The sequence below is a fragment of the Lonchura striata genome, chromosome 20 (assembly GCF_050655825.1).
Source record: "Lonchura striata isolate lonStrDom1 chromosome 20, ASM5065582v1, whole genome shotgun sequence".
Lineage (NCBI taxonomy): Eukaryota > Metazoa > Chordata > Aves > Passeriformes > Estrildidae > Lonchura > Lonchura striata.
Window position 1 is genome coordinate 1,333,729 of NC_140722.1, and position 14,491 is coordinate 1,348,219.

The 14,491-nt window shown below is 50.0% G+C and overlaps 1 protein-coding gene across 17 annotated transcripts in view; it reads left to right on the plus strand.

The window, feature by feature from the left end:
* Positions 1-14,491, plus strand: part of CHD6 (chromodomain helicase DNA binding protein 6) — a 99,765-nt gene that overhangs the window by 38,487 nt on the left and 46,787 nt on the right. For 9 of the 17 annotated variants that reach the window (XM_085557847.1, XM_085557850.1, XM_085557841.1 and 6 more), the window contains one exon: positions 3,932-3,987. The exons of 5 other annotated variants lie outside the window; for them this stretch is intronic. In XM_085557847.1, coding sequence (XP_085413973.1) covers positions 3,955-3,987 — 33 coding nt within the window. In that variant the 5' untranslated portion in view covers positions 3,932-3,954. Of the gene's footprint in view, positions 1-899; positions 1,102-1,580; positions 1,603-3,931; positions 3,988-14,491 lie in introns of those variants that run through there. 3 more of the 17 variants (XM_085557846.1, XM_085557848.1, XM_085557849.1) reach the window with 3 other exon arrangements.

Sequence of the window (14,491 nt, forward strand, 5' to 3'; positions counted from 1 at the left end):
GTTTTTATACTTCCACAATTTATAGTTTTGGGACTCCATACATGACATTAATTGCAGGGGACATATGGCACAGTACAGGGATTTAGAAATCTGTGCCTTGGGATTTACTTTGCATGGTATTATTTTTTTTCTTGGAGAATTATTTATCAAATTGAAGGTGGCAAAACTAAGTGTTATGTTGCCATTATCCAGAGTTATTACAAAGTATGTCCAGTCAGACATTGGGTTTTATCATCTGTATCTGCATTTGTAAACATCAGTACTGTAAGGTGATGAAGTCCAGGTAAATATTACCCTGAATATTGTATGAATAGAGTGTATGTATCAGTATGACTCCTTTTCAGAAACAGCTTACTATGAAGAGTCAGGGAAATACATTCCAAACTTCTAAGCTTTATAATAAAGTTTTTCACTTACAAGCATATTAATAGTTTCCTTTTGGTGTTGTCTTAATAGCCTTCTAAGCTTTAGAGCTTTATATTGTCAGTCTGGCTGGTTTACTCTAGATTTGATAATTGCCGTATAAAATGAAAGTAGTCAACAGGTCCCATCCTTGAATAAAATATTTGCACAATTTTAAATGACTGAGAACAAAACTTAATTTAGATTTGGAAATCCCATAACTGAAACGGTAAGATTTTTAGAAGGGAAAAATAAATACCATAATGCTTCTTTTTCTTTGGAGAGTAAAAACAACCTGGAAAATTACTCATGAGTTCTATAGGGAAGAGAATTATTAAATTTAACTACAATCCTTAAATATTACACATTTTTCTGCTGAAATTCTAATACACATTTGAAAAGGAAAGGATCCAGTGCTGCCAATCATAACATAAGGACTAAAGCTGTCATAGGTATATACAGAAACTAATATTAGAATGGGCGCTTGTCTCCGTGGCAACCATTTGTCCTGTCCAATTCCTGAAAACCTTACCAAAGAGGCTTTTTAATGTGTCTCAATTCCATGGGTAGACATTCTGTGTTTGCCCTGCATGCTGGGCATGCGTCTGCAGGGCCATGGTGAGCGGCTGCGGTGGGCTGCGGTGGCTGGATGGCCGTGCCCGCCACCCCCCTCAATCTCAGTGTTTCCCCAGCATAGCTGTAAGCACTCGGCTGTGCTGCTGCCTCTTCTTGCTGCTGCGGGAAGCAGGAGGGGGATTGCGGCTGCGGCTGGAGAGCTCCCCCCGCTCTGGGGGCCGCGGCCTCGGTGCTGGCTGGGATGGAGGCTGCAGCTGCAGCACCGGCTTGTCAGCAGCGGCCGGCCGGGGCGGCCGGGGCGGCCGGGGCGGCTGGAGCGGCCGGGGCGGCCGGGGCGGCCGGGGCGGCCGGGGCGGCTGGGGCGGCTGGAGCGGCTGGAGCGGCCGGGGCGGCTGGGGCGGCGCACACTGGGGCTGTGCCACCCCACAAGCGGCGGCGGTGGCGCAGCCTCATGACCGTGAAGGGGCGTTCCACAGAGGGCAGGAGAAGGTCGCTGTCCTCCGCTGACTGGGCTCCCCTTACCCCAGTGCAGCAGCGGCTGTTCAGGGCTCCCCAAGATTGCATCACTTGGTGCAGCTGGACCCACCGGGGTCAAATGGAAAACTGCAGCACAGCGCTGACTCGGTAGCGGCAAAGGTGTCATGTCTTGTGTCTATGTCGAATCCCTTACCAGTGTGTGTACAAGGGGCGGTTCCAACTCTGGTAGTGGCCACAGCAACACTCGCGGCAGTGGGACTTTGGGATCCTCCATCCTGCCGCTACTTCTGGGCAGGACGTTGATATGTTGTCTGGGTATCCTGGTGATGTATGTCCACGGTCTGCCCATGAGTTGCGGTGGCTAGTGGGTGTGCCCAGTGGAAGCTGGGTTGTAGGCGCAGTTTCGGACCCAAGCCAATCAGCCCTGGGAGGAGGCGGTCCAGGCATGTCTGTGGTGGTGAAGGATGCTTTGGTGTGCACGCTTGGGGTGGCTGCAGGGCGCTTCGCTTCTGCGAGGGCCGCATGCCACTGTGGTGCGGCTGTAGAGCCAGCGCGGTCAGGCATGACTGCAGAGCACTCGCCTGACGCAGTGGCCCAGCACGGCTCAGTGGCAGATGTGGCTCCATGACTTGACACGGCTTCGCAGCGGCTTGGCTCTGCTGTGGCACTCTCCACTGGTGAGGCATCCCAGCATGGGGTGGCTTCGTGCTGTGGCATATTTTGGCGGCGCAATGCAGCTGTCTTGCCCATCCTCCTGTCCGACGCAGCCGGTGCAGCACCCTTGCCTCTTGCTGCCTCGCCCAGTGCCCTGTCCTTACTACATGCCTCAGTGGGCAGAGCCCGCAGCTTCCCCACCACTGTCCTTGCATCCCAGTCGACTTTTAACTGTCCCAGCAAGTCCAGTAAAAGTCTCCAGGGCTTTATAATGTCCATAGTTTCTGTAGCAGTTTCCAGAGCCTCTTCCACAAGTCTCCCAGGGTTTTATAACATCCATAACGGCTTCCAGAGCCTGTTCCACAAAACTTACCGCTCATTCACATAAAAAGAGGGTCCATACCTTTACCACAGGGTCTTCTTCCACCCAAGCCCATACTCCCATATTTCCTGGCAGCTTCTTCTATTCACAGAGGGTTCAGACCAATGTGGCTTTCTCCATTGCTCTTCACAGCTTTCCACGCTGCTCAAAGCTATACCTGCTGTTCCGCTGGGACTACCACACCCACTCTTCCACCACTCTCTGCAGCTCTACAGGCTGCAGGCAGCTTTCCCCGCTGCCCTCTGTCTCCTCGCTCTACCCGCGGCAGCTGTTGTATCCACTTTCGGAGACAGGCACACCTCAGAACACACCAAAGATCACACGACAACAGCCAAAGTTTATTGTTGGGCACCCCTGTTTATAGGGGCTTCAGACTTCCTGTGCTTACACACCTGCTTGGTTGGCATCTTAACACCACCCAGCTCACTGGTCAACGATATGTCTGCATTCATAATTAAATGGGATTAGCTGGGGTCTCTGTTTGAATTTGAATCTGACCTATCATTATCATTCCCGAGGACTTGTTTGCTTCTATTCTCTAACGAGCTTAGTCTGATTGAGTTGGTGTCTGTTATGGCCAATTTATCTGTGCAACTTCAGACCAGCTGTAGCTGTCACATCATGATGCTGCATTGCCACAGACCCCTCATTGATCTACTGGGGAGAAAAGTGTGGGGACCTGGTCACCCCTGGCACTAAGGTGCTGCAAAGAGCTGGACTAGAAACTGCAGGCTCTCTGATCAGGCCTGCTGTGGAGGGGTTGCTTGGAAATGACCCCTCCCTCAGCCCATCCTCTGTGTGGGCTGCAAGGTGGGTGCCCACTCATGCAGGATCCTCCCCGCTGTGGGGGCGCAGGCCTGGGGACACAGCCAGCCCAGCCCCAGCACTGCATCTGGGGCTGCTTGTGGGGAGACATGGCTCTTCTTCTCATTACTTGCCTCATCTTTGTCCCTATAGCAACTCTTCTGTGGTCACAGCAGTCCACATCAAGTTCCCGCATTCTCTCCCATCTGTTTCTGCTGTCATTGCTGCTTGGCAGAAGCTGGTTTGTTTACTTCCCTCTGCTGCTGCAGGGCTGGCAGCATCCAACAAATCTCTCAGCAGGGCCTGAGCTATACCTGGGGCTCTGAGGAGTTGAAGTGTGTTCTGTGCAAGCCCCAGACGTGCCACTTCTTGCCGAGACTGTAGCTGCCATGTTGGTCTTGGCCGATGGGTTTCAGGCAGTGCTGATCTGTGACCATAACTGTGACTGGGCTCTTGCCATGGCTCGGCAGAGCAGATGTCCCCAAGCTTGTCCCTGAGAGTTTCATTCTGACAGCTTTGTTGCTCTGAGCAGCCCCAGGGTTGGCTCAGCCTCCTGGAGGGGTGAATGGAAGAACGGAGTGCCTCAGATTCAGCAGTCTCATCATTGCGATTTTTTTTTTGTGTTGTGTCTTGCAGAAATAACATTCATCCCAGATTTGATGATAATGAAAATACAGAAAAAAGAAAAGCAGGTTTGTGACCCTCTTTCCTTCTCCTGGTTCAGCTGTCAAGGCCTGAGGACCATGTTCCATGTGGAAATTGTTGCAACTGATGTTGGTGGGAAGGAGGCTGGGCAAGTGTTGTCTTGAATTTCCTGACAGGGGTGCAGCTCCGCTCCTTTAAATTTGACCTGAGCTGCACCCCAGAGTGGGTGAGCCTGATGGGACCATTGAACAAAGTCAGGTTTATCTTCAGCAGTGGACATGCTCTTGACTTGGTGCTGCCCCAGTGGAGGAACAGCCCTTCTTTTTGTCTCAAAGTCCACAGTATTGGTTCTTGCTGTAATCTCATTACAAAACCACATGTTTGCTGTGATTGCTGTTACTAACATGATACATTAGGACTAATACCAGCTGTGAGGTTTAGGAAGATCATGTCTGGGAGCTGTGAGAGCTTGGACAGGGGGAAATTTTCTTCCCTTACTCAGAAAAAGTCCCATCTCACAAAACTGTAATTTCTGGATTGCTGCATTGGATCATAAGAGTCTGCTGCTCCCAGAGGAGATTTATGAGCCAGTGGTCTCTGTATTAATTGTGTGCAGGGGAAGAGCCTGACTGTTGGCACTCTGCTGAGGCGAAAGGACCTGTTACATACATGGAGAGCCACTCTGCCTATGGGGCTGAAATACGACTGGAGGTGTAAAACAAGCTGGTCTACCTGGAGCTAATTTGTGTCTGTGCTGCTTTTAATGGGAAACCATTAAAGTTAGTACTGAGCTAAGGGATAAATCTGCTTGAGAGCACAAGCCTGTGCCATTTCTAACCAGCTCTGAAGCAACATTTGCTACTCAGGGCACCCCAGATCACAATGCCATGGCACGTTCATGGGAGGAGGGAGGGAGGGAGGGAGGGAAGTGTTTTGAAGAGGTCAGTGTGCTGTTCTGGGCTTGCAGCCTGCAGATCCTGAAAGGTGTGTGTTCAGAGCACCAGTACTGTAGGAAGTAATGAGTTTAGCAGTGTGTCCTAAAGATACTGTGAAGAAGCAGAGGCAGCCTCAAGGTGAGGAAGAGGAGAAAGAGATCATGAAAGGTTTTGTGTACCAGCATGGCTGGATTGCTCCTGGTGGGGCAGAGCAAAGGCCTGGAGGAGAGCAGGATGCTTTGGGGTGTGGGTCAGTGATCTCCTTCCTCTGATAACAAAGCCCAAGTAAGAAATTCATGCCACTCATTGGGCTAATATAGCAGGTTTAGGTGCTCTGGAAATGGGATTCCTGAAATTACATGGGGTTTAAGCACAGCAAAACCATCCTCCCCCACCATTTGGAGATTTTAGAGGGCTCAGCTGAAAATTGTTTTCTATAGGTGTTGCTGCAGATAAAATCTGGGATGGAGATAAAGGCATGTGGTGTGAGCAAAGAGGGGTAGAGTTGCAGCTGCTCATCTCCTGAGCTCTCCAAGCCAGCAGCAGTGTAGGACAAACCTTGCAGCATCTCATGGGGTGGAGTGCAGCATTCCCAAATTGAGTGTTTGGAAGAAAGCCTGGCCAAGCAGAGTTCCTGCAGGCATTCTGGGTGCCTGGTTGAGGTGAAGGGGTAGCTGGCTCCCTGTAATGCTCAGATGAGCAGCACTGGGTACAACACTTACAAGGGATGGCATTCCACATCACTCTGGACACCTGAGCCCAGGACTGCCCACACCTTGTAAACAGACTTATCATGGCACCAAGAGGGGCTGTTGTCTTCCATTGAACAGTCTCTCTGGAGAAGATAAGATGCTTTTGTGATTCCAAGGCTCTCAAAAGTCATGCATTTCCCTGCCAGCCTCTCACCTGCAGAAGCTCTGTGTTGGTTATCATATGGATGTAGGATCAAGCCCAAGGATGAAAAGGTTGGCAGAATGCTGGTACTCTTCATATTGGTGAGGGATGGCAGGGGAACTGTCAACTGCCTTTGGGGAAAAAATATTAGATGTGCTTTTTCCCTTCCCTAGCCCTTCACTGTCCTAGGCCAGTGCTTTGTCTTCCTTATGTCCACTGCTAGTGGATTAGGAAACCTAGGCTGGAGAAATGGAGTCTCAGAGTGGGCTATCTAGGGAGGAGCTCCTCTGTGTGCTCCCTTGGTGCCCCTTGTAGCCATGGTTCTCCTCCTGTGCAAATTATGGTGGGTTGGGTTACAGGGCATTGCCAGGGGCTGTTGTTAGCAAAAGCAGGGGCTGTGTTTCCACAATTCTTTTTCCTTAGTAGTGCACAAAAATCTGGTACATTTGTCACCAAGCTGTGACTAACTCGTGAAACCCGTCACTTGCCTCATGACTTGCAAGTTTTCATGCCAGGGTGCCTTTTCTGCTGGTGGAGGTGGGACAGGAGTGCCTGGTTACCCCCAGAATCAATGACAAGTGAAGGATTTCATTTGAGGGCTCAGCACCATCATTCCCTGGGCTGTCTCTCCTGTCTGTGTACTGCTTGTCCCTGGGCATTGAAGGGTCTTCTACTCTTTATTTCTGCCAAATTCTGACTTGTTAAATAACCAGAGAAGTAATGAACTAAAATAAATGCAGTTATCCCACAGTGCTTCTAAATCTCTTTATTCTACAGCTATGGAAATGCTCCCATCCTGCATGGACTGTGAGAGCAGAGCAGCATTGCATTGGAGACAGAGATGGAAAGTCCTGTGACCCCTTTGCCTTCTCCTGGATGGGTCTTCTGGCTTTCCTGCCTGGGCTTGGAAGTGGCAGGACTGGCCAGATCCCCCGCAGTGTGCGGACAGCAGTAAGAGGCAATGGGGAGCAGTCCAGGGCTGCAGGTATCATGTGGCTACTGAGTAGCCCCTTGCAAGAGGGAGACCCCGGGGAGTGTCAGGGGGAGCTCTGCTTGCTTTTGTTTCAAGCACTCACTGCATAAAATGAAGGTTTTTCCTAAATTTTGTGGGTCTATTTATGTGAAAATGAACTTTGCTGTCTCATGTACTGCAAATGCAGTTGGGGGCTTTTACCAGAGTTCCTCAAGTCTGGAGGGAGCTCCCAAGCAGTAGGAACAGCACAGGGGGCAGGGCTGTCCAAGTCCAAGGGCACTTGTAGCTTTGTCCCAGGCTGTCTGTGGGCTTTTTTTTTGTCATGGTGAGACTGCTAGATCTGGTGAACCCCTGATGTTGGATGGGTGGAGTAGTTTTGGGCACTCTCGCTGTAAGGGTGAAGGGCAGGGGGAGCAGTGAGCTGCCAGGGTGCCTTTCTCCTGCACACGCAGCCACAAGTGCTGGGTTTCCCCCAAGCTCCAAGGGCTGCACAGGTTTTCATCCTGAGTAGAGAGGACAGCCTGGGCAGCCCAGGGCAGCAGCACTGCCCTCTGCTGCAGCCATTCCCTCTGCTAGGGTGGTGGGAACATGTGTGCCTGCTGCCAGGCTGGCCTTGTCACCAGATGGAGCTTCCTAGCTGTAGCTGTTGAGAGCTTCATTGTGGTGGAGCATTTTGGGAACAGATCCAGGCCCCACCTCCATCACGCATGCACCTCCATCATCCCATGGTGACTGCAGAGCCTGCTCAGAGACATGATGGGAGGTGGCACTTGTATATTTTTAGCTTCTTGTTGCATTGGATTAAGAGCTGAAAACAAGGAGTGCAGACACTGGGCAACCAGAGCACAACAACCCATGCTGTACACACCGCTGCTGGGGATGGGGCTGCTGGAATGTTTGGCTCACCAGCCTGCCAAAACCCTCTGTGTGAAAGGAGCTGCCTGTTCTGCTCCTTTTGGGCTCTGCAACCAACTGTGTGGATCGGCTGGGCTAGTGGCAGCAGCCTGACCATCTCAGGGAGACAGAGCTGTGTCATGGTGCCCATCTTGCGTTGCTGTTGGAGTGGCAGACTGGCTGGTGGCTTTGGTTAGTTCTGAGGGGGGAAATGGGCAGTGGGGGGGCTGGGCAGCCCCCAGGCATCAGTCTCTGCCTAAAGAGCATGAAACCTTTGATGACCACTGCAGTCAGGGTCCCTGTGGACACTCCACATACAGAACAGATCTTTGGGGGGTTTGATACATGCCCTAGACCCAAATGCAGGCTTTTGCAGAGCTCTCCTGGCACGCTGCAGGAAAGCTTGGCCAAGCATGCAGCAAACGGGGCTTGAATGGTCCTAGCAGCTGGGTGCAAGGTGGCATGTGCTCCTGGCTGCAGTCACACTGCCTGATGAGGCTGTAGTGTGTGGATGTTGTCTGAGCCTGGTTACCAGGGGAGGTGGATCTGCTCTTGGTGTTGTGACCATTGGAAGAGCTCATCTGTGGCCTTCTTACTAGACAGAGCTGCCATTCAGATCCTAAGGCTGTGGCAGAGCTTTGCCCTGCTGGGAACACTGCTCTTGGAGAGGAAAGCCTGTAGGATTGATTATGGGATGGGCATGAAGCCATGAAGCTTTTTGTCTTCTCTCCTTCCCGCATCCAAAGTCATAGAATAGAGCAGGGTTTGCATATGAATCAGGCTCCAAGACCCAGCAGTGTGGATGCAACATCTCCTTCATCCCCATCACATCTCCTGGCAGTGCTGGCATGTGACTTCTACCATGTGGGTCCAGAGGAGCTTCTCTTCTCCTGCCTCTCAGAGAGCATTATTACTATTATGATTATGATTATTATTATTATTGCTGCTGCTGCTGCTAAAAGTGCATAAGCTGTGTAAATCAGTGCTTTCTTTATGGGGCAGCAGATGTTGCTTCTTCCCCTCCCTGCCTTCTCTTTGCAGTTCCCTCTTTTCTGCTGTTGTTCCCTTTGCAGGTACCTGTTGCAGGCAGGTGAGGCTGCAGGTTTTGTCCCTGGCTCACCGTGCAGTCCCACTGACCTTGCCCTAAGCAAGGTGTAGGGAAAATACTGCTGAATTTCACTGCTTCTCATCTCCCATACATGTGCCAAGGGGAGTTCGTAAACTGTCCCTTCACGTGCCTGTGCACCTAGCTTTGCTGGGGGGCTTGCAGAGGATCTGGGTTGCTGTGTGAGCCTTGTGGGCTGGAGCAGCCAGTGTATCCCACAGGCTCAGCAGTTTGGGAGAGGGGAGAGAACCCTTGGAGTAACAGGGGCAGGAGCTGCTTTGCCTCTTACCTCCTGGTGGTATTTTCCCCCCTAATCCTGAATAAAAACTTGGCATTCAAGTTGCAACTATAAATGAAACAAAGCAATTTTAAGTTAAGGAAACACATTGCACCATTAAGGTCCACCTGACCTTGGCTTTGCCCTAGAATGGGGTCGTACAATTCTAAGTGTAGTCTGCTAGCCTCCACAGCTCTCTGGGGAGGTTTTATACATTTTTTTTCTCCTGACCTTTTATTTGATAATAGTTTGTCTTGGTTTGAAAAGACAGGAGTTTGTGAAGGAAGGCAAAAACCTCGTGTGAAATGGAAAAGGTAAACTCTCTCCAAATTACCACAATTTCAAAATTAAAAGGCTCTCAGGCAAAGATATGGGAATGGGAATAAGTTTTTTACTAGGAAAAACTAAATTAAAAAAATAATATTAAAAAATGTAATTAGCACAAACAAAACTAGTGATAGAGTCAGAAACCTGACACCCTGAGGAGTCAGGGTGTTGGTAATAGTCCAGTTAAATGGTGGCTGCTCCTCCTGGAGGGCAGATGAAATGCTGCTGAATCGGTCTGTAGAATGGTGGAGTTTTCTCTGAAGGTCTGGTGATGGAGTATTAGGCCTGGTCTTCCTCTGGGAATCCAGCAGAGAAGAAGCTGCTCCTCTGGGAATCCAGTGAAGGGGCTGCTCTGGTGTCCCAAAAAAATGCTGATTTTATGCAGGTAGGGGTGCTTGGCTCCTCCCTCTGGGTGGAGCATCTCACCATGGGATGATGTAACTTTACCAGTCATGCAGTGAGTCATTCAATGGTCCATGAACTGAAGATCTCTCCCCGGAGGGAGACATTGTTCTTGGAAGAGATAAGAAAACTGCCCAACCTCCAACAGATGGCAAATAGAATACATGCTTATCTTAGAAGCCAGGACATAGTTAGACACATGGAACAAGACTTTCTGCTCCAGCTGATGCTGAAGGACTGTATGAAATGTAATTTATAGAAGATTCCTCTGTGAATTAAAAAAAAAAAAATTACATAAAAGTGTGAAATGAGCAGGGTCTATGTCTTTATTAGTGTTCAGCTCTTTATTAAAAGGTCAGCTCAGAAGGGGGCTCTTGTAGCTTCTTTTGTAGCTTCTTCTGGTAGCCAAAGGGTGAGAAGGTGGCAGAGTCTGTCCCTGGAGTCTCCGTGGCACACTGGTAGCCAGAGGTGAAGAGGTGTGCAGTCTGTGTCTGCAGTCCTGGTATCCAAAGGGTGGGGGGATGTGCAGAGCCTGCTGCCGAGGTCCAGCAGCAGCTCTCCCTCTCCTTCCCTCCTGGTAACACCAGGACGAGTGTCTGTTTTCCTTGTGCCTGCTTCCCACAGCCCAGTCCAGTCTGGTCCTCTGCAGGTCATGGTCACAGGTCAAACACAGACCAGGGATGGGGTTCCCTTTTCCCCAACCAGCACACCCATCCAGCCCCCTCCACTGTGCCCAGCCTTCCATTTAGGGGTGTTTTCATCCCCAAAACCCCCTCCCATGATTCCACTGGATTATTTTGCATCCTGGTCCTAGTGTGGGTGGGGGTGTAGGTGATTCCCAGGAGCAATTGGCTAATTAACATTTCAATGTCAGTACTTAGTTCAAGCCGAAGTGTCCCAGCCAGGCTGTTTTGTTCATAACAAAGTGTATTCTGGAAATATTAAATCATTACAATCATCACCAAAAAAAAGCCAGTTCAGACACAGTGCAAAAGCATAGTTCTAGGGATAAAAAGTGTTCTGAAGAATCAGAGGCTGCTTGGATTGGTTTACCAGAGGTTCTGAGATGGGCATTATCTACCAAAATCTGGAAGTCATTACCAAGGCCTTTCTAAAACAGTCCTCTATGCTACCATGCCAGCATGACTGCAACAGTCATCTTTATTTCTTCCCCACTCCAAAATACCCAGAAGCAACAAAGCTGTTTGCTTAGGTGGACATGTCAAATGATATGTAGAATAGGCAGTTGGATGAAAAATTATGTTTCTATTTAGTGTAAAAGAGTGATAGTAAGAAAAAAGGCACATACTCTGAATTTAAAAGTAACCCTGTAGCAAGGCAGGGCATCACATTAGGAACCATTGAAGACATGGAGTCTAATAACAAATTTTTTTCCAACTCTCTTAGGATTTAAAAAGTCTTTAAGAGGAGTTACAGAAGAAATATGGTGAGGTCAAGTGAGGGCTCATGGAAACTGCATGTTGGCAGAACAGCTCAGTCAAATAGGCTCTTTACCCAGAGCCATCTCTGATGCCAGAGGCATCAGAGGGTTGCCCTTAAAGGGTGTGACAAAAACATTTTTGAGCAAAGTAACATAAGCCACTGTCTTAACTCTGGAATTTTAAAGAAACACCATGATTTTTGGGAATTGCTAATAAATAGTGTTGGGGCCATCACCCATTAGGGCCATGGAAGGGGAGAGGGGAGTAAATGCGAAACTAAAGGTCAATAGATTCACTTAGATATTGAGTAAACAGTTAGGACTATAATAATTCAACGCTTTGTTTCTGAAAATACCACACTGATAAATAGTCAACATGACTTTTGCAAAGCAGAGTTAGTCCTTGCAATCTCTTGGGGATATTAAAGATAACTGGTCACAGGGCTGAAGTTGGGCTGGGCTGGTGCAAGGATCATAGGCTCCCAACCAGCAGCTGAGGAAGTTTCTCACCAAATGCTTGTAAACATATGAAGCGTTGGCCTGATGAAAGGTCTTTCTGTAAATTAGTGACTGGTTAAAGGCAAGGAAGCCAAATACAGGGAAGATACTGCTTCTTTCACAGCAGAAATTGGGGAAGAAACAATGCTGGTTGATTCCCACAGTCATCTGAGATGCTGAAATAGAAATGGAGGCTGAAAGGTTGAGGCAAGTCTCAAAATGCTCTTGGTAAAGTGTGGGAGAACTGTCTGTCCCTGCTCCTGGAGGAGACTGTAAAGCACTGGCAGAGTTTGGCATCTGCCTACTGGTTGTCCCAGGGTGCATTTTGTGGCTTGTAAAGGGAAAAGGAACAGGGCAGAAACCCTCCTACTGCTCTGTGGTACCTCTGAAGCTATGTGCTTCCTACTGCCACTCCATAGACAGTGGGGTTGGAAGAAGTGCTGAGCAGGACAAAGCAGGTGGCCTGAGAGCTGGCACAGCCTACCTGCGAGGAGAGGGCGACTTGTACCTGTGCCTTAGCTGGGCCAAGAGAGCTCTGCAGGGAGAGGATGGCAAAACTGAATTGTACAGAGCGTGTGACAAGGAGACCCCCTCGCACCTTGAGAAGTAGAAGCCACTCAGGAGGACAGCAGGATTTAACCAAAATTAGTGGTTTCCCCAATACCTTATGAGTTTGTAGTACTGAACGGACCCAGGTGCACTGGTACCCAGGGTTACAGGTGGGTTGATCGTGGTGTGGGTGCAGCCTGTTGCTGGACCAGCCTGGGCAGATGGTGTACAGCCTGCCCTGCCCCACTCCTGCCCCCTCAGGGTCAACATTGCCCAGAGCAGCTCCTGGCTGGTCTGGAGCAACCCAGAGCAGCCTGCCTTGCTGTGCTGCAGCATGTCCCAGGGCTATAATTTGCCAGGTTTAGGCTCCTGCAGCTACATGTGTTCCTCTCCTGGGAAAGGCATCTGAGTATGGTGGTATGTCAGTGCTGGCCGTGGCTGCACACAGTGACCAGGAGCCCAGCCAAGCAGTGGGCAGTCTGTTTGCTGTATCTCAGGCCACTCAGGCCGAGGTTGCTGCTGCAGCAGAGTTCCTTGCAGTGAATGCTGTGTCCCCATCAGTGTTACACCGGCCCTTCAGGCTCTCACACTTTGGAAGCAGAGGTGATTTCCCTTGTGGCACAGGGATAGCAGCCAATGTTCGACAACAGCTGCATGGGGACAGTGAGCTCCTGCCTGCCACGAGGAACCAGCCGGGCTCCTGAGGCAAAGCAATGAGAGTGCTTTGGAGCCATGCAGGAGCACAAGCTGGCTCTGCTTTCTTAGGCTTTTCCTGTTGATAAGAAGCCAGGATAAACTGAACCTCATCAAGGGATAGTAGAAAAAACACATTTCCTGGCTCATGGCAGTGTGCCAGTCTCTCGCTGCAGCCTGTACTTGGCAGCACAGTCCTACATGCATGGCCAGAGCTTGCTGTGGGCTTCAGGAGCATAACATGAAGCATTCTCCCCTCAAAACAGACCAAGCAGCTTTCTGAGTATGGTTTCTGGGCTGGCAGCAGTTGGTGGGAGCAGCCTGGTCTCCCTGCTTTCTGTGCATGTGTTCCTTCTGCGAGCCCTGGCTGTGCTCCTGGGTCCCACAGGATGGCATTTAATAGCCCGTTCATGGCAGGGCCTGCACCAGAGGCTTCTGGTTGCTCCAGATGAGACAGTCACTGCTGACTGGGACCAGCACTGCTGGGACACAGCAGGCTGTGACACCTGGCTCCCATAGACATCCCAGGCCAAGGTGCTGGCTGAGTGTTAGGGAAACAGACTTCCAGCTCTTCAGGGAGATAGTCGGTGGGATTCCCTGGGAGACTGCCCTCTGGGACAAAGGAGTGGAACAGAGCTGGCAGATCTTTAAGGAAGTGTAGATTGGGTATCAGTCCCAGTACTGATCCAGACTAGGGCAGGAACAGATCGAGGGCAGCCCTGATGAGAACGATTTGGGGGTGCTGGTGGATGAGAGGCTGCACACGTCCAGCTGTGTGTGCTGGCACCCAGAAACCAACCATGTCCTGGGTTGCATCAAAGGAAGTGTGGGCAGCAGGTCAAGGGAGGGGATTCTGCCCCTCTAGTCCCCTCAGGTGGGGGTCCCACCTGCATCCAGTGCTGCATCCAGCTCTGGAGTCCTCAGTGCCAGACAGACATGAACCTGGTGGAGCCAGTCCAGAGGAGCCCACCAGGTAGTTCAGGGGGATGGAGCAACTCTCTTAGGAGGAAAGGCTGAGAGAATTGGGCTTGTTCAGCCTGGAAAATAGGAGGCTTAGGGGTGGCATAATTGCAGCCTTCCAGTTCCTAAGGGGTGCTTACCTAAAAGAATGATACTCAAATTGTCTGGATAGAAACTTTGTAACACAATTTTGAGTATTAGAAGAAGGCATTCTTTATTGCAGCGTGCTGGTCACTCAGGATGATCCTTCCTCCATTTCAGTGGGATGAGTGTTGGGTGAAGAGGGTTTTTATCATGCACACTAATTACATATTCATTAGCTATCCCCACACTTCCTTGGCTTTATTTTACGTAGTTGCATCCCTTATCAGAAGTCCTTACAATGGTTCTTTGGGGTCTATCTTCAACTTCTGGTTTCCATTTTAGGTAGCTGTTTCTCAACCCCTGCTTTTGAGTAAGCACAATATTGTTGTTTTGCCTAACTTCTACTATGCCAGGCTTGTAGAGCTGAGCTGGCGTCCTGTTTGCATTTTGCATGACTTCTGTTTGCTTAAGTTACATCCTTTATCTATTTCTACAAGGCTGTGCTGTTGTGTTCTACTG